General features: G+C 41.9%; 1 protein-coding gene across 1 annotated transcript; it reads right to left on the bottom strand.

The window, feature by feature from the left end:
* Positions 1-1,704: 1,704 nt before the first annotated feature.
* On the bottom strand, positions 1,705-13,629 carry Ube2a (ubiquitin-conjugating enzyme E2A). The gene is made up of 6 exons (XM_013019767.1): positions 13,430-13,629; positions 13,208-13,288; positions 12,738-12,763; positions 4,243-4,332; positions 2,498-2,586; positions 1,705-2,207 (listed from the first exon to the last, which is right to left on the bottom strand). The coding sequence occupies exons 1-6, from the start codon at positions 13,471-13,473 to the stop codon at positions 2,079-2,081; spliced, it is 459 nt and encodes a 152-aa protein (XP_012875221.1). The 5' UTR covers positions 13,474-13,629; the 3' UTR covers positions 1,705-2,078.
* Between the last annotated feature and the right edge of the window lie 5,390 nt (positions 13,630-19,019).

The raw sequence follows: 19,019 nt of genomic DNA, 5'->3' as shown, positions 1-19,019 counted from the left end.
TGGGCCTGACGCTGTCCCTCAGCTCTTCAGCTAAGGATAGCACTCTACCCAATTTTGGTCTTTGAGGACACTGTTTTATTGTTCTTTTATAATTTCATTCCCTTGACTGGCCATAATGTATACTACTTCAGTACACTACTTGTTTGATAATTTTATATTCTGTTAAGAGACCTGTGTGTATGTGCCTGTCCTGGAGCTTAAACTCAGGGCCTACGCACTGTCCCTGAGCTTTTGTGCTCAAGGCTAGTGTTCTACTACTTGAGCCAAAGCTCTACTTCTGGATTTTTGGTGCTTAATTGGAGATAGTCTCATGAACTTGCCTGCTTGGGTGGCTTTGAACTGCAACCCTCAGATCTCAACCTCTTGAATGGTTAGGATTATGGCAAGAGCCACTAGGCCACAGGCACCCAGCTTCTGTAAAGATTTTTAAAAAGCAGTTAACACATAATTGAAAAGAAAAATGGTTCTTTCCAACATTATCATCATTTTCTCTTCCTGGTGATATTATTTTTTTGCATTTAAAGGGGAGAAGCAAGTAGATAGGAGATTCCTCAAAAAAAATGGTCCTAAAAGTTCAGACTGAGCTAAAATATAGTTATACCTCAAGGACAAAACTTTAAGGTTATTTTATTTACAACTTTTGAAAAATGTACATTTTTTTACATGGGTTACTTGTGCAAAGCTAAAGAGCAATGAATGCATAAAAAGCAATTAGACAAAACACTTAAGTTTTGTCCAGTATTGTGTATCTAAAAGTGTAAATATCCAAAGAAAGATTGCAGACATTGATTTAAAAAGTTTCTCAGCATTGAAAGGGAATAAACTAAAGCATGCAGCAGTAACTCAGGATTTGAGTTGAAAATAGTTTGTCACAAATACACTCCCTTCCTTGTTAACTAAAAATAAACAAAAACTAAACGTGGAGGATTTTAAGTTTATAACACTGTTCCTGTAGGATTAAAGAATTTTCCACTTTCTGTAACTCGAAAACTTAATGACTGCGTCCATTCCTCTGCTCCCATACTTCTTTCAAAAGAAAAAAAATGTAAACCCTCTGTACATCATCTTTATAATAAAAATTTTTAAAGAAATTTAAAAAAATATCAGAAGACTCTTCTTGCAAATAGATGTTATTGTATCACTTTGCTCCTTAGCCAGGTCCTTGAGCATTAGCCTTCCACCAGTAAATGCCATTAGATATTAATATCATAGATTTTTAGTTTTCATTTTCCTTTCAAAACATGTTTTATACGATTTATTTCCATTTCCTATAGGCCATATTCTAAACACATTCACTTCTAAATGTTAACAGGGAAGGGACTAAGCCAGGATGAAACACTTGAGTAACCATTTTCTTAAAAATGACATCCTGAGCCAGGCACCAGTGGCTCATGCCTGTAATCCTAACTACATCCTGAGCCAGGCACCAGTGGCTCATGCCTGTAATCCTAACTACATCCTGAGCCAGGCACCAGTGGCTCATGCCTGTAATCCTAACTACCCAGGAGGCTGAGATCTGAGAACTGTGGTTGAAAGCCAACCCAGACAGGAAAGTCCTGTTCAATTAACCACTAAAAAGCTGGAAATAGAGCTGTGGCTCAAGTGGCTAGAGCACTAGTCTTGAGCAAAAAAGCTCAGGGACAGCACTCAGGCCTGAGTTCAAGCCCCAATTCTGGCACACACACCCCCCCAAAAATATGTGTGTATATATATACATACATACATATATGTATATATATGTAAATCCTGGTCATTAGAATATGCATCAGAGCCACGAACATAACATTTTAAAAGTCTAGTGTAAAGCTCAGAAATAAAGGTAACTGCCCAGGAGGCTACAGACACACAACAGAAGAGTTAAGCACTAGTAATGTTTGCAAGTAACCCAGGTACAGTACATTGGATTTCATAGAGTGTCTCATGTCAACAAGGATAGTAGAGAGGCAGAAAAAGCTTGGCAAAGGAAGACAGAAACAGCACAACAGCTATTTGCTTTTGTAAAGTAAATGTAATGACATTAGCATTAATGTGATAAACACATTTTTTATGACCAGCCTCTTCTTTTACTCCACTTGTGGTCAACAGTCACGCCAACTTTGTTCTACTATTGCAGAAACACGTTTTTCATATTCCCTCTTATTCTCCTGGTACAGCTGGGCGGCCTGGCTGTTTGCCGGACTATTCGGATTGGGTTCATCCAACAGAGACTATAGAGAAAAAAATTTTAATGTCAGTGTATCAGTGCAAAAAAAATGGTCAAAACAAACAGCTATTTTACCAGTGATAATATATAATAGTTAAACTGCATGTCATTAGCAGCATACTATGTGACTTTAACTCCAGGTAGACTAGATACACACACACACACACATACACACACACGTTTTCAAGTGGCTTGGGTATTAACGGTCTACTTTTATCTATAAAATAATCTTTGGCTCAACAAGTTAGGACTTTCCAAAACAAAAGGTCACAGTCACAATAAGGAAAAATTCACCTGGATGGATGTTAAAATAGAAGACACATCATAAGTCGGACTCCAGCGGTTTTGCAGTATATCCAAACATATGCTACCATCAGCATAAACTAAAAGCACAGAAGTAGGTATGTTAAACGTAAGACTTCTAAGAATATAGTTAAGACAAAAATAACACTTTGCTTTCAAAATTTAAAGAAAATATTACTAGTTCACTGTGTTGCCACTGCTCTAGTGGATCCGTGTGATAAGATGATATCCAAAGTGATTGGTATAAAACTAGAAAATATACTCATTCTGAAATGAGCCCTACTTTGCAGGAAAGCCTACTTCTCTTCTAATAGGGTCCCTTATCCATAGAATTATGGCAAGTTCATTCCACAAAATTTGTAAACTATGTCTCCTATCTGAAATAATAAAAGCACAGCATTCACCAGGTTTCATTCTTGGCATAAATATATAAAATATCTGATACTATAAACTATTTATAAAAGCAAGCCATTTTGAGCTTACTACTAGAAAAAAAGGCATGTTAGAATCCTGTAGACCTTACTCATTATCCTGCCCATGTAATTGTAACCCCTCTGTACAGTATTTTCACAATAATAAAAAAAAAAGAATCCTGTAGACCTGTAGCACTTTCCTAACATATATGCCTGGCCCTCAATAGAAGCTGATTCTTTCATAGGTGTGGAATGAGGCCAGAGAATTTTCTTTTTAAAAATTTTCCATGGCAAGTCTGATATACACAACTGTTTTTTTAAATACTAGTAAAGATAATTACACACTGACCTGGCCTAGCATTAAAAGAAAACCCCTAGCATTAAAAGAATGTGGCCTAGTGGCAGAGTGCTTGCCTAGTATGCATGAAGCCCCTAGGTTCAATTCCTCAGTACCACATAAGCAGAAAAGCCAGAAGTGGCACTGTGGCTCAGGTGCTAGCTTTGAGCAAAAAGAAGCTCAGAGACAGTGCCCAGGCCTTGAGTTCAAGCCCCAGGACTGGCAAAAAAAACAAAACCCCAAGCCACGTGCAGGTGACTCATGCCTGTAATACTAGCTACTCAGAAGGCTAAGATCTGAGGGTAATGGTTCAAAACCAGCCTTGGGCAGCAAAGTCCATGAGACTCTTCAATTAATCACAGAAAAAGCCAGAAATGAAACTGTGGCTCAACTGGGAGAGCCTTGAGCAAACAGAAGCTCAGAGACAGCACCCAGGCCCCAAGACTGAAAGGAAAAAAAAAAGAAAGCCCCAATTGCATCCTCATTTTTGTTTAATAAGTAAATGACAAAGATCACCAAACCCAAGAGGCTCTTAAGACTCCAATCAAGGGAAAAGTACCTTTCCTACTTCATTGCTAGGACTATAGCTCAAAATGGCAATAGAAGCTGGGCACTGGTGGCTCACGCCTGTAATCCTAGCTACTCAGGAGGCTGAGGTCTGAGGATTGTGATTCAAAGCCAGCCCAGGCAGTAAAGTCCGTGAGACTCTTATCTCCGATAAACCACTAAAAAACCGAAAGTGGTGCTGTGGGTAAAGCGGTAGAGCGTTCGCCTTGAGCTGAAGAGTGCAAGGACAGCACCCAGCCCAGAGTTCAAGCCCCACAACAGACAAAAAAAAAAGGCAATAGATGAGTCAGTACCAATAAGTTCACATTTCAGGAAACAGAGCAAATACTTAACTACTACAGCTAAACAGGCAATGTGGTTCTCTGTATAGCACCATATCGTAACAGCTTAAAATACTGTATTAAAACTGAGATACTTGCCATTGGGATGAAACATTTTAGAGACAAATCTGACAGTCGGTGGTTTATTCGGGTATTCTTCAGTGAATTCGATTGTAAGCTTAAATGTTCCTGAAGTTAGAAAAGAACAGGTTGAGAAATGTATTTATCACTGTTCAGTAGTGGTTTGGCTTGAATGTTCCATAAGGTTTTTTTTTCCAAGTTTAAAATGCAATAGTGAAGAAAAAGTGTAGATAGGGTTAGAAATTCAGCTCTAGGAATGACTCTAAAGATGGACAAATATGTGTGTGTGTATATATATATGTATATATACATATACGTGTATATACATATGTGTGTGTATATATGTGTATGTATGTATATATATGTGTGTGTGTGTACACACACAGCCAGTCTACAGGTCTGAACTCAGCCTGGGCACTGTCTCTGAGCTTCTTTTCCTTAAGGCTAGCACTCTAGGAGCTGGGAAGGTGGCTCAGTGGTAGAGTGCTTGCCATGCATCCATGAAGCCCTGGGTTCGATTCCTCAGCACCACATAAGCAAAAAAAGCTGGAAGTGGTGCTGTGGCTCAAGTGGTAGAGCACTAGCCTTCAGCTGAAGAGCTGAGGAGCAGTGCCCAGACCCAGAGTTCAGGCACCATGACTGGCAAAAAAAAAAGGCTAGCACTCTATCACTTGAGCCACAGCACCACTTCCAGCTTTTTCTATTTATGTAGTACTCAGTAATCAAACCCAGGGCTTCATGCATGCTAGGCAAGCACTCTACCACTAAGCCATATTCCTAGCCCAAGAAGGACAAATATTCCTAAGTCAAAGTTGATTTGTGCTTTGGTTTGCCATTATTCACCTCCAAACTTAAAAACTAGTATCACAAACTCAAAATTGTTCCGTGTAGGATGACTTTAGCCATTGTGCACTTTGAAAATACCCTTACATAAAAATGACAAGGAACTGGGCCCCAAATTTGGCTTTTGCCCTTTATAGGAATAAAAGACTTCTAAAGCATTATTTCAGTCAGTTGTCATCTTAAACTGCAGTAGTTTTCAACAGAGTAAAAAAGAAAAAAACAAAGTTTCAAAACTAACATTAAAAATAAAAATCCAAGTGGGCCACCAATGGCTCACACCTGTAATCCTAGCTACTCAGGAGGCTAAGATCTGAGGATTGCGGTTCAAAGCCAGCCCGGGCAAGAAAATCTGTGAGACTCTTATCTCCAATAAACCACCAAAAAACCCGGAAGTAGGCTGTGGCTCAAGTGGTACAACACTAGCTTTGAGCTGAAGAGCTCAGGGACAGTGCCCAGGTCCACAGTTCAAGCCCCACAATGGGAAAGAAGAAGGGAGGGAGAGAGGGAGGGAGGGAGGGAGGAAGAGAAAGAAAAATCCATAATTAAGTTTTCCTCCTTCCTTTTAAATTTTGTGCTGGCCCTGTGGCTTGAACTCAGGGCCTAGGTACTGTCCCTGAGCCTTTTTGCTCAAGACTAGAGCTCTACCACTTAAACCACAACTCCACTTCCTGCATTTTTGGTAGTTAATTGGAGAGGAGTCTCATGGGCTTTCCTGACCAGGCTGGCTTTGAACTGTGATCCTTTTATCCTTAATGTCCTGAGTAGCTTAGGATTACAGGTGTGAGCCACCTGTGCATGGCTCAACTTATTTTTAAGATAGGAGTAAGTATAAAAATTGTTCACTGGTTCACTTTCATAAAATAGTGACTAATGAAAACACTATTAAATCAACTTAGTCACATTAAGGGAGGGAAATCATAGAAATGACTTAAAAATCACATTTGGTTATACTGTATTCATAGAGGCCACAAAATTATCTTTCTAATGAGATCTGTTTAGGATAGTGCTACTGAAATTATTCTCCTTCAACATGGATCAACCTAAGGGGGCAGGAGACCTGACAGCACAGCAGGTAATAGACAATCTGCATTTTACTCAAGAGTTATAGGATGTTGTTATCTGAGGGCAATCTTGCCTTTCAAAATGTTTTAAATTGTCAAATAAATCAAAAATACAATTGGGAGACTTTTTCCCCCTCACTGAGAAATTAAGTAAATGAGATGAAATCAGTTGCTATCTGATATAAGGCAATGCACATTCTATTTCCCTAGTGCATTTAATAAATTACTCATTGTAATACAACAGACCATCCTTCAGCTAGAGTATAATTTATTACTAATGCAGAGTTGGTGATTTAGTTCTGCCTTGCTCCCATGAAGAGGTTTATTACTGGGGAAGAAAAGAAGAATACCATCATTCTTCAATGTCTACATCTGTTATGTAACAATACCAAAGTATGTTTACTACAACCACTCACAGGAAGGAACTCACTGTAAGTGGCCCTTGGTATGAGTATGTGTTACAAAATTTGAGAATGACTTTAAAAGGTCATATCACAGTGGGGTTTAGGGGGAGTTTCTGTGCTATGATAAAGCACCTGCTTAGCTGTGGGAGGTCCTGGATTCTATTCTCAGCACCACAAAATATGCCAACACATAGAGGCATGTTGTATTTCCCAAGAATATGGAATGGTGGAACACAGTAGCATACACTTGTAATCCTATCTACTCAGGAGGCTGAGATCTGGGGATTGCAGTTCAAAGTCAGCCCAGGCAGGAATGTCTGTAAGAGTCTTATCTCCAAAAGAAAAAAAAAACTCAGAAAATGCTAGACGTGGCACTGTCGGTCAAGTGATCAAAGCGTTAGCCTTGAGCAAAAGAAGTTCAGGGACAGTGCTCCACCCAAGCCTTCAGTTCAAGCCTGGAGAACACCAAATATACTTCACCTTTATTACCATCCAAATCTTCCTGGTTTTTGAGGAAGAATGTGCAGTTCTTCCTTTCAGAGTTATTCACTTTATACTATGCAAGAAAGTAGGAATGGTAGACAGTTGAACACTTGAAGCTTCCTTATGTATCTCAAGTGTGTATATATAATGGGATCAATGCTGAAATCTTATTAAATTACAGGTAAGGGATTAAACGCCAAGTAATTGCTCTAAAACTGGGCAGGTTTAATAGCACATACAGAATTGAAGGCATGGCTCAGTGGAAGGGCACCTGCCTAGAAAGTGCAAGGGCCTGAGTTTGAACCCCAGTAGTGTCCCCCCAAAACAGACTACAGAGATCTTTTAACCCCATCATTATTAAATATGGTATCTAAAGGTGGTGAAGTACTATATAAGGAAGCATAAACAAGACTAGAGCAGAGTTGGCAAGAGCAAAATCTTTGCAGTCAGATCTGGGTTGAAATCCTTACTCTGGTTACTAGCTGGGAAACCTGAGGTGAAGGGAAAAAAGCACTCAATCTGACTAAAACCTCAAGTTCTTCATGTAAAACGAGGTTAAAATAGTTAAAAAAAAAAAACAAAAACAAAAAAAGAGCCCACTGCCAGGTGCCAGTGGCTCATGCCTATAATCTTAGGTCTTAGGGAGCTAAATTCTGAGGATTACAGTTCAAAGCCAGCCGGGGCAGGAAAAAAAATCTGAAAGATATCTCCCATTAAGCACAAAATGCCAGAAGTGGAGCTGTGGCTCAAGTGGTAGAGCGCTAGCCTTGAGTACAAAGATGTTCAGGGACAGCCCTGAGTTCAAGCCCCACGACAAACTCCCCACCTCCGCAAAGAAAAAGCATTTAAATAGCTTTTACTATCCTGAAAAGTAAAGCAGGTAAAGACCCAAATCTTATTCAATAAATACACTAAAAAGGTATTCTATACTTTCAGACACAGAAATCAGGACCTCAACAGAACACTCAATGCAATTTTGGAGAGCTAAACAAATATTAAGATCATTAAAATCATAGACTATACACAATCTCAGACTAGAGCTTACCCTCAGAATATTTAAGAGGCTAGGTTCTAGAATAGCTCCCAAGTTTAAGCCTCACAATTACTATACATCATCTCTATTGATTTTATTCATCTTCCTAAGGAGGCCCAAACATTGTAAAGAAAACGGATCCATCTGTATACATACTGGAGACCAAGAAAATTATGCGTCAAATGGCTCATAGATGGCAATAAGGACTGATATGGTTAAACTAAAGAATATATGTGCTGGGCGCTGCCTGTGGCTCATACCTGTAATCCTAGCTACTCAGGAAGCTGAAATCTGAGGATTACAGTTCAAAGATAGCCCAGAGCCGGGTGCTGGTGGCTCACGCCTGTAATCCTAGCTACTCAGGAGGCTGAGATCTGAGGATCGCGGTTCAAAGCCAGCCCGGGCAGGAGAGACCGTGAGACTCCTATCTCCAATAAACCACCAGAAAACCGTTAGTGGCGCTGTAGCTCAAGTGGTAGAGTGCTCGCCTTGAGCTGAAGAGCTGAGGGACCAGGCCCTGAGTTCAAAGCCCCAGGACCGGCAAAGAAAAAAAAAGAAAGGAAAAAAAAAGTACATGTTCTTGGAAGTGGTGCTGTGGCTCAAGCAGTAGAGCACTGGGACAGCACCCAAGCCTAGAGTTCAAGCCCCACAACCTACCAAAAAAAAAGTGCATGTTCTGCCAAAAGATAGAAAAATACAAATTTTTGAAAATACTTATTCAAAGAAAGTCCCTCAGCAGGTGTTTTTCTGCCATTTGACTACTTTGTGACTGCTGAAAAGAAAGCAAACTACTTGTACTCTAAAATAAATTTGATGACTGAAAATTCTAAGTCTTAAGATAATGCCTCAAACTTTCCATCATAGGATTTAATTATTTTGAGAACACCCTCAGTGAATGTTTTTTTTTTTGGTCCGGTTGTGGGGCCTGAACTCTGGGCCTGGGCGCTGTCCCTCAGCTCTTCAGCTCAAGACTAGCGCTCTACCACTTGAGCCACAGTGCCACTTCCGGCTTTTTTTCTTTTTGCTTATGTGGTGCTGAGGAATCAAACCCAGGGCCTCGAGCATGCAAGGCAAGCGCTCTACCACTGAGCCACCTTCCCAGCCCGAATCTTCACAACTTATTATTTTTTTTGATTTTTGGGTCCGGTCGTGGGGCCTGAACTCTGGGCCTGGGCGCTGTCCCTCAGCTCTTCAGCTCAAGGCTAGCGCTCTACCACTTGAGCCACAGTGCCACTTCCGGCTTTTTTTCTTTTTGCTTATGTGGTGCTGAGGAATCAAACCCAGGGCCTCGAGCATGCAAGGCAAGCGCTCTACCACTGAGCCACCTTCCCAGCCCCACCCTCAGTGAATTTTAAGGGACTCGTTTTAACAAGAAAAGATTTACATCCTCAAGAAGTCTACCTTTATGAAAAACAAGCAACAGTACATTCCCCTGATTATTAACAATTTTAGATATAAATTCCATAACCTTTGTAATAACCACATATTATTTTAACGAAGTATAAACTGTCCAGAAAATTCCTCTGATTTCAAGTGTGTAAAGTCAAATCAAATTACCTTTACAAATCCCTTTTCTTCAGGGAAAGAGAGAGCAATAGAAAGAGTTATTCTCATTAAAACATAACATAACCTGACTCATGTAATTGTAATCCCTTTGTGTATCACCTTTAAAATAACAATGAAGTATATTAAAATAAAAAGTAGGACATCTACAACATATTAATAAATAACATTACTATAAAAATCACTTATTTTTCAAACTAAGTTGTGAGAAGAATGGCCAAAAAAAGAACATACACATGTGAATTGTCATAGTGAAACCTCCGGTACAATTAATATATAGTTAAAAAGATCCTTTTCTTAATATTCTTCTCTTTAATTGGGGCCTAGCAATTACAGAAACAAAGGAAGCTTGGAGCCGGTGCCAGTGGCTCATGCCTATAATCCTAGCTACTCAGGAAGCTGAGATCTTAGAAACGCAGTTCAAAGCCAGCTCTGGCAGAAAATTCTGTGAGACTCTTATCTCCAATTAATCACAAAAAGCTGGAAGTGGAGCTGTGTGGCTCAAGTGGTAGAGCACTAACCTTGAGCAAAAAGCACAGGAACAATGCCCAGGCAGAGTTCAAGCCTCAGGACTGGAAAAAAAAAATCTCAAGGACAGCGCTCTGGCCCCAAATGCAAGCCCCAGGACCACCATACACACATACAAATTTTTTTTTAAAAAGGTGGGAGTCAGTGACTCAAGCCTGTAATCCTAGCTACTTAGGAGTTTGTGTGATTTGAAGCCAGCTTAGGCAGGGAAGTCCATGAGACTCTTATCTTCAATTAACCACCAAAAACCCAGAAGTGGAGCTGTGGCTCAAGTGACAGGGACAGTACCCAGGCTGTAAGTTCAAGCCCTAGAACCAGCACACACTCAAATGGTCAAATCTATTTTTGTAGCCCCAATAGGAGTCCTAGACACCTGAGGAAGCCCCCATGGCTAACAACAGACTATTTAATAACATGAACCAAATAAGAGTACTGTCATTTGGCCTAATGCCTTTCAGTAATGCCAAGATGGAGATATTCACCATAAAAAATAGAGCCAGTTATGTCAAAGGGGACATGTCCAGGCAGATAATGGATTCCATAAGCACCTTTTCAATTCATACCACTTAAATCAAGAGAAGCACCCTTGAAATTTTAAGTAGCCAACCTCCAGTAAAGTGATGTGCTATTAATAATGCTGTGCCTAACATAAAACAGTCCAAATAAAATAAGAAAAAAAAGAAGCCAGTGAAAACAAAAGCCTATTGGAACTAAAGCAAATACAAGTAATCTGCACATAAAGCTCAGGTACAAAGAATTCACCCCAATGGAATGGAGGAAAAGTTAAGCCTAGGTACTTCCTGCTACAGGTCCAATTTAAATGGTTAACAGCACCAAAGCAATCACTTTCCTGTCATTTCTTGCAGCAATGAAAAGCAGTGATAATCTAGCCAGGAGGTAAAGCAGAAAGGAAGCTAAAAGTACTGGGCTAACTGACCACAGTTTGCTAAGGAAATCTGAGTACCTGAGACGAATTATAGATCTTGACTTACCTCACAGCATTTTGGGGATTGGAACCACCAAAAAGCAATCCAACTCAGCAACATTAAGTATATAGTAAGTAGTCTGTAGAAATGTTTTTTCACCTTCAAACTGGTGTATGTGTGTGTGTGTGTATGTGTGTGTGCATGTGTGTGCATCCAAAATGCTATACCAAAGAAAGATAAATAATCGAGAAAAAATTCAGGTTTTCTTTTTAACTAGTTCAAATTTAAAGAATTTCACAAACTCACTTTTTAAACCTTCTTAATGTACCAAACTTTCAAGAGACAGTAGCTAAACACACACACAAAATTGAGTGGATGCAAAATTCAATTGTCTATGTCAATTTTCTTGTGACATTTCTATGAAACTGGGAAGGATATGTAAGGGAAAGAGTTAGGTGAAGGGGACACAGTATGTGTTCTATTTGCTGAAACTGAACATAAACCTGTGAAGTTTTGAGATAAATTCAAAACAAAGTTTTTAAAGAGCAACTGAGGGGTGGGACTGTGGCTTAGTGGTAGAGTGCTTGCCTCAAGCATGCCTGAAGCCCTGGGTTTGTTTCCTCAGTACCACATAAACAGAAAAGGCCAAAAGTGGCACTGTGTGGAGCAGGGTGCTAACCCTGAGAAAAAGAAGCTCAGGAACAGTGTCTAGGCCCTGAGTTCAAGCCCTAGGACTGGCCAAAAAAAAAAAAAAAGAGCAACTGAGATTATGTGCTTTAGAAAGTTAAGCCAGCCACACACCAGTGGTTCAAGCCAGTAATCCTAGCTCCTCAGGAGGTTGAGATCTGAGTGAGGACTGATTGTGGTTTGAAGCCAGCCCAGGCAGAAAGTTTTTGAGGTTCTTATATCCAATTAAACACACATATACACACACACAAAGCCAGAAGTGGAGCTATGGCTCAAGTGGCAGAATGCTAGCTTTGAGGTTTTAAAGTTCAGGGCTCACAGCCCCCATTTCAAGCTTCAGGGCTGGCGCCAAAAAAGAACAAAATGCAACAAAATTACAGCCAGTGTTTACAGCTAAGAACATCTGGGAGAAATGAGGTGTCATTGACAGGCAGGCAATGTCTGATTCTAGAAAGCAGTTAGTTGTGTGTATGGGACTTCCACAGGCACTCAGCACTGAACACTCCCACACACCCACACACCAAGGCACCTGCTGACCACTTCCTGCCCTTGGGATAGAATTCTGAAGCAGATGGTCCCTGGGATCCTTCTTTCAGCAACTGGTTAGTTTCACACTAAGTCAGAATCACAGTAGGGGGGACTGAATGTAGCAAAATCCCAGCCCCAAACCTCAAAACCCCTTAGAACCAGTTTTGAACAGTCCTGTTTTTCCAATAGTGTCTGCCTTTACCAGAGTATGTTAAAAAACTAAGTGAAAGGCAGAAAAAAACAAGATGAAGAAAAACAAAAGGTCCATTTCTAGTCAGTAGACAACATCTAGAGCAACCTGCCACACACTGGACTTCCACTCAAGCTTTTGGAAGGCAGAGGCTAAGGCACAGCAGGTTTCTAAGCAGGAAGGTGCTTGCAGGGTGATTCGGGATCCCCACCCCTTCCCCAATATGATCAAGAGTCCTGAAAGCAGGGTAAAGAAACTCTCTCTTACCATCTTCAAATGGAGTGCCCTCAGGCCTGCAACATAGAGAAAAATCAAGTCAGTTCTCGCTTGGGCTAGGGGGGGCTCCCCTCTCCTCACTTCACCTTTTAGGAGATGGCTGGCTACTCTCAGGGTGCCATCCCGTATCCCCCTGATCAAGTGTCGCTACGCAGGGCCAAGCTACTAAGTCCAGTTATGGAGGGGAGGGGGGGAGTCCTAGAAACACAGCACAGGCCACCACCCCACCCACCAGCACTACTCCCCTACCCCGCCCCCCTTGAACCCCCAAATGATTTCCCCTGGCAGCGGGAACTGAGCTAAATCGAGGCATAGGCTCCGGGGAAGCGCCTAGGCCCAGCCAAACCCAAACAATTTTTCCCCCGTGCACCCTAAGTCTGCGCTCAGGGCCTGCCCGGGGATACCATGCGAGACGCCTGGTGACCCCCATTTCTAGGTAAGAGCCCGGAACGCAGACTCACCCAAAAATGACCGCGTTCCAGACCATTATGTTGTTCTCAGAAGGAGCACCGCTCACTCCAGCTGGAGGATCTTCTTGCAACCTTCAGAGAGACAGACAACGATCGCCCCCCAAGTCGCCTCAGTTCTCGGCTGGTCTACCCCAACCCACACTCCGCCTCTCCCGGACCCGCCCTGCACCCCTGCACGCAGCCCCCCGCCTCCAGTGTCCCTGCCTGTCTTACCTTTTGAAGTCTCTCATAAGACGGCGCCGGGCCGGGGTAGACATATCTCTTGTCCGGTCAGATGTGGAACATACACCGAGAGATCGCGACTCGGAGGAAGCAGCCCCAGCCGGAGTCGGAGCAGGAGCTTGAGGTAGTGCGGCAGCGCCCAGCGGAACCGCACTGCCTCGCCGAAGCCTAGGGTCGGTCTGGCGCCGGCTAAGCACCACCCCCGAGTAGACGGGGGCTGAACCAAACTGAAAGGAAAGGGAGGGGTGTGTGAAACGCCTCTCTCCGGACAGGCCGTACCAACACCAAGACGGGGGGGGCATAAGTTGCTTATGTCATTAAATTCTAGCAAAGGAGGCTGGGAGTCGCGCTGGGGATGGTCCAGGGGTGACCAATAAGCCTGAGAAAAGGGAAAGCCTCTAATTCACAAGAAATTAGCGAGGGAAAAGGCTCCTTTTGCACTCGGCAATACTAACAGGAACCCTGGGAACTTTCCCGCTCCCCCTCCTTTTCCTTTTTTTTTTTTTTGGGTGTGTGTGTGTGTGTGTCTGTGTGTTTGTGTGTGTCTCTGTATATGTTTGTGTGTGTGAGAGAGAGACAAGAAAGACAGAGCTAGTAGGAGAGACAGAGATAGAAATTGCGAGACAGACTTGTTTTTGGAGGGAGGAATTTGTTCAGGCAGGCTGGCCTCAAACTCACCATCTTCCTGCTGGGATGACAGGTGTGCACCACCATACCCAGCTATTCTTCTTTCTTTTTCCTTTGAAGACCAGATTATTTTTTATTAAAATGGGGTGACGGACAGAAGGGAAAAAGAGAAGGTTGGAAGTAAAAGTGAATAGAAGAAGGAGTGGGTCTAACCAAACCTGTTTTCCAACAGCAGGAACTCTGTTGGAATGGGAGTGTGTGTGTGAGAGAGAAAGTGGCTAAAATTATGTAAAAGCCAAAAAGGAAATAAGCCTTGACTATGAAAGAGGCTCTGGGTCCCTTTCCCATGGAATGAATGTGAGGATTTCCATTGCAACATTTAGGCCAGTAATCACCCCAAAAATGGAATAAAATGGTCTTGGGTGTCCTGGGGGAGACAATAACAGCTTCATGCAAACAGAATAGTTTAAAAAAAATCTCTAGGCACTCACAATTTGACTCTGGAACCACATTTCCCTTTGGCAGTTCAACAAGCCAAGTGGCTCCAAAGAGTTCAAGGTATGAGAGTATCCAACTGCACACAATTGGAAGGACAGTAGATCAAGTAAAAGTAAGATGCACGTGGAAAAGTTGAAATTGCAGGAAAAGTCACGATTAGTACGTGGACCTGCAAAAGCAATAACAGTTTGAAAGAAATAATCTTCAAGACCAAGCAAAAATAACCTACCAGGTAGGCAAAATATGCATTTAAAAATTGCAGAAATTATGAGAAATGTAGGTTTGACTGAAGTCCTGGAGAGTCTTCAATGCCAAGCTAATGGATTCCTTCGAAGGCATTTCAACAGAGAAGTAACATCATGAGAACAACATTAATCAGAGATTGCTCCTAGGAGAAAGGCTAGGAGATTCTGACTACATTCTGTGTGACAGATACTACACTGGGCAATGCCAGAAAAGTAGGGGAAGGGGCGAATGAGGAAGACTTGGCAATCCATTGAACATGGGGAAAAGAGAATGAAAGGAGTTAGCAATGAGTGAAGCTCTAAGCCCTAAGGTAAATGGGGATTTGAAATTAAGGGATAGAAGCGGGGCACTAGTGGCTCACACTAGCTACTCAGGAGGCTGAGATCTGAGGATCGAGGTCCATAAGCCAGTCAGGACAAGATAGTCTTTGAGATTAATTAACCACCAGAAAACTGGTAGTGGAGCTGTGGCTCAAAGTGATAGAGCGCTAACCTTGAGCAAAAGAGCTCAGGGACAGCACCCAGATCTGGAGTTAAAGCCCCACAACTGACCAAAAAAAAAAAAAGAAATTAGGGGACAGAGTGTGATGGGAAACTTTGAGAAACATTGTATGTGTGTCTCTGTGTGTATGTGTGTGTGTGTGTGCCAGTACTGGTGCTGGAACTTAGGGCTTGGGTGCTAGCACTCTACCACTTGAAAAGTCTCATAGACTTTTCCTGCCCAGGCTGGCTTTGAACTTCAATCCTCAAATCTCAGCCTCCTGATAGCTCTGATTACAGACAAGAAACAATTTTAAGTGGGGCCAGGTTGTGGCTCATGCCTGTAATCATAGCTACTTAGGAGGCTGAGGCCTGAGGATGATGGTTTGAAACCACCCTAGGTAGAAAGGTCTGTGAGATTTTTATCTCCACTTAAGTACCCCCCCCAAAAAAAATAAGCCAGAAGTGGAGGTGTGACTCAAGTGGTAGAGTACTAGCCTTGAGCAAAAAAGTTTAGATAGCACCCAAGTCCTGTGTTCAAGCCTCCAGGATCAGAACCAAAAAAAATTTTGTGATACTTCCTGAGTTGATGGTACAGATAAGACATCTACTTGAATGAAGATGTTTAGCAGTCTTCAGATATGCATGAATTTATGTACACTGGAGGCAGGAATTTGTTTACACCTGTTGTTGCCTAGCAACCAGTAGTTTTACGGCCAATGATTTATATCTTGCATTAACTCCCACATATCAGTTCAATCTCCCTAATAACATTAAATCATGTCTATGGTGAGATGGGGGATACAAAAAGATATTTTAAAAAGCTTTTTCTTCGCATCTAGAAACTTGTCATCTACTAAGTAGACAGGTGAAATTAGCAAAAACAGGACCTGTAAAAGCAAATGCCATGGTTTTCTTATCACTTAAATTAGCACAAGTTGTAGAGAAAGTCCTGTTCTGTGCAGTTCTAGGACTGAGGTCTCTGTTTCAGTGCTAGCTGCCAAATTGGGAACCACTTCCACCTCTAAGAGTTCACCTACATCTTTTGCCTGGTGACCATCTTCAAAGTTGGCAACCGAGAATTTCTTTCACATTGAATTCCCATAATTTGAATCTCAAGGAAAATTCAGTCTGCTTGAAAGTTTTATCTGATTAGGCCAGACCCAGTGTGGCTAACTTCCCTCTCTTAAAATCATCTCATTTGGAAACTTATTTAAATCTGCTAAATGGACTGAGTGGATATATAAATCATAGATGTGAGGACTAGGAAAGTGGCATAGTGGTAGAGTGCTTGCCTACCATGCATGAATGCCTGAATTCAATTTCTCAGTATCACACACACAGAAAAACCTGGAAGTGGCGCTATGGCTCAAGTGGTAGAGTGCTAGCCTTGCACAAAAGCAGCTCAGGGACAGTGCCCAGGTCCTGAGTCAGGCCCCAGGACCGGCAAAAACCGGCAAAAAAAAAAAGGAGGTCTTCAGTATTGTTAGTGTCACAAAATACATTAACTATTGAATTTCTTCACAGTAGAGCCTAGTGTTTTGTTTAATAACTTCGAGAATATTATGTACAAGATACCAGGCCTTCGGGATCTTGAAATGAGTCTATTTCAATGTTGTCATAAAACAGATGAAAACGAAGCTTGAGAGAGAATAATTCAGAAGTTTAGAATAACAGCATGAATAGGGGCAAAGAGTTAAATTATATTCTGGAGAAGTGGGGTTTCTGAGCTTAGCGAATAGAGAGCTTCACCAGGGACTACTGAGCCATCAGCTTGGAAAAGTGAAGGTGGTGAAGTTGATTAGGTGCTCTCAAATCCAGGGATGGTTAATTTAGGCAGCTTAGTGAGTTAGTGCATGTGGGAAAGATCAAATCTCCCCCCATTGAAAAGCAGCATATATGGTCCCAGAGTGTACAAAAGGGCCTTAAAGTTTCCTGGATTGGACATAACACTTAAATTGTACCCTATAGATATATTCGAGTTTGTTGTGCGCTTATCTATTTCCTTTGTTTGAATGTTGCCTATTTGGAGACAGAGCTCCATCAGTAGCCATAGCTGGCCTCCAACTCACAAACCTCCTTCTTCAACCTCCTTGAAGGCATCTACCGTCACACCCGCCATGCCATCCAGTTTTTGAAATCACCTTTCTTCCCCTTCTTTGGACCAAATGATCAAGGAAGCCAGAGATCACGAACCAAAGTGGTTGGGAAGGGCTGTGGTATCTGTTGACTAAAGGTATCTCTAGCAACAGAATGTGGTTGCATCATCAGAATACTGAGCTGTCACAGTCCTCATCCAAAGCAGGATTGTCATAGCAAGTAGTAACACAGAAATTGTTTCCCAAACCAGTACAAGGCTAGAACATCCTAAAATACAATACAGTTTGCCAAGCGTTGTTCCTACCCTCATCGCACCTCAACATTTTGCGGAAATACCCTCTTTACCGTCCCCCCCTCCCCTTCCCCCCCCCCCCCCCAACTTAGAAATCTTACCTGAGGGCTGGGAGTGTGGCTTAATGGTAGAGTGCTTGCCTCAAGCATGCATGAAGCCCTGGGTTCGATTCCTCTGTACCACATAAACAGAAAAAGCCAGAAGTGGCACTGTGACTTAAGTGGTAGAATGCTAGCCTTGAGCAAAAAGAAGCTCAGGGACAGTGCCTAGGCCCTGAGTTCAAGCCCCAGGACTGGCCAAAAAAAAAGAAAAAAAGAAGCCTTACCTGATGTTGTTGGCTTGTGCCGGTAATCCTAGCTACTCGGGAGACTCAGATCTGAGAGTCAAGGTTCAAAGCCAGTCAGAGCAGACAAATCTGTGAGACTGTTATCTCCAATTAAATAACAAAAAAGCCAGAAGTTAGAAGTATGGCACAAGTGGTAGACAGTCTGCCTTGAGCAAACAAAGCTAAGAGAAAGGCCGTGAATTCAAATCAATGCTCCTGAAAGGGAAAAATCCTTCATGGAGAATTCATAATGCAGAATTCAGACATATTTCAGAACTGGATCAGAGGAAAATAACAAATCAACTATGATTTCCAGGGTCATAAGACTGCTTGTATTTCTGTTAACCAATGAAAGCAGAAGGCGTGTTTTCTTACAATTCCTACTTTTGTTGATAAAATTTAATACAAACTGCAACCAAAAGACAACAGAAAATACAATCAAGGTCTTTCTTGACTCCCAAATCTCAGATGGAGCCCAGAATCTCACGGGACTTAACAGAGGCCACAATGTTTGCTCCTGTGGACAAAGTAGTGATTTGCTATCTATTTACAGCTCTTAGGACATAGGGGATGGGGAATATAAAAGTTTGGAGTTAAGGCCTTTAATGTAGGAATCTGTTGAATTTCTAGATCAAGGTAAATGAAGGCATGGTGTAATAAGTGAAATAATGTCCCCTCAATTTCCATGTCAAGATTCATCTCAGAACCTGTGAATCTGTTACTTTATAAGATAAATGGGACTTCGTAGGTATGGTTAAATTAAGTCAGAAAAAAGAGAAATTACTTTTCTGATTAAATGGCTAAGCCTGCTGGGAGCTGGTGGCTCACACCTGTAATCCATAGCTACTCAGGAGGCTGAGATTTCTAAGGATTGCACCTATCAGGAAAGTCTAGGAAACTCTTACCTCTTAACTAACACCTTTAAAAGCCAGAAGTGGAGCTGTGGCTCAAAGTGGTAGAATGCTAACTTGAGCCCAATAGCTCAGGAACAGTGCCCAGACTCTGAGTTCAAGC

Source organism: Dipodomys ordii, unplaced genomic scaffold, assembly GCF_000151885.1.
Source record: "Dipodomys ordii isolate 6190 unplaced genomic scaffold, Dord_2.0 Scaffold47, whole genome shotgun sequence".
Taxonomy (NCBI): Eukaryota; Metazoa; Chordata; class Mammalia; order Rodentia; family Heteromyidae; genus Dipodomys; species Dipodomys ordii.
The sequence above is the reverse complement of the archived record's forward strand: the minus strand, read 5'-3'. Positions and strand labels throughout refer to the sequence as shown.

Excerpts from the sequence above, each read along its gene's own strand:
- Ube2a (XM_013019767.1), bottom strand. The coding sequence starts at position 13,473 with ATGTCTACCCCGGCCCGGCGCCGTCTTATGAGAGACTTCAAAAG. Across the intron at positions 12,764-13,207 it reads TGGAACGCGGTCATTTTTGG|GCCTGAGGGCACTCCATTTG; the intron begins GTGAGTCTGCGT and ends TCTATGTTGCAG. Across the intron at positions 2,587-4,242 it reads TAAAATGTTTCATCCCAATG|TTTATGCTGATGGTAGCATA; the intron begins GCAAGTATCTCA and ends CTGTGCTTTTAG.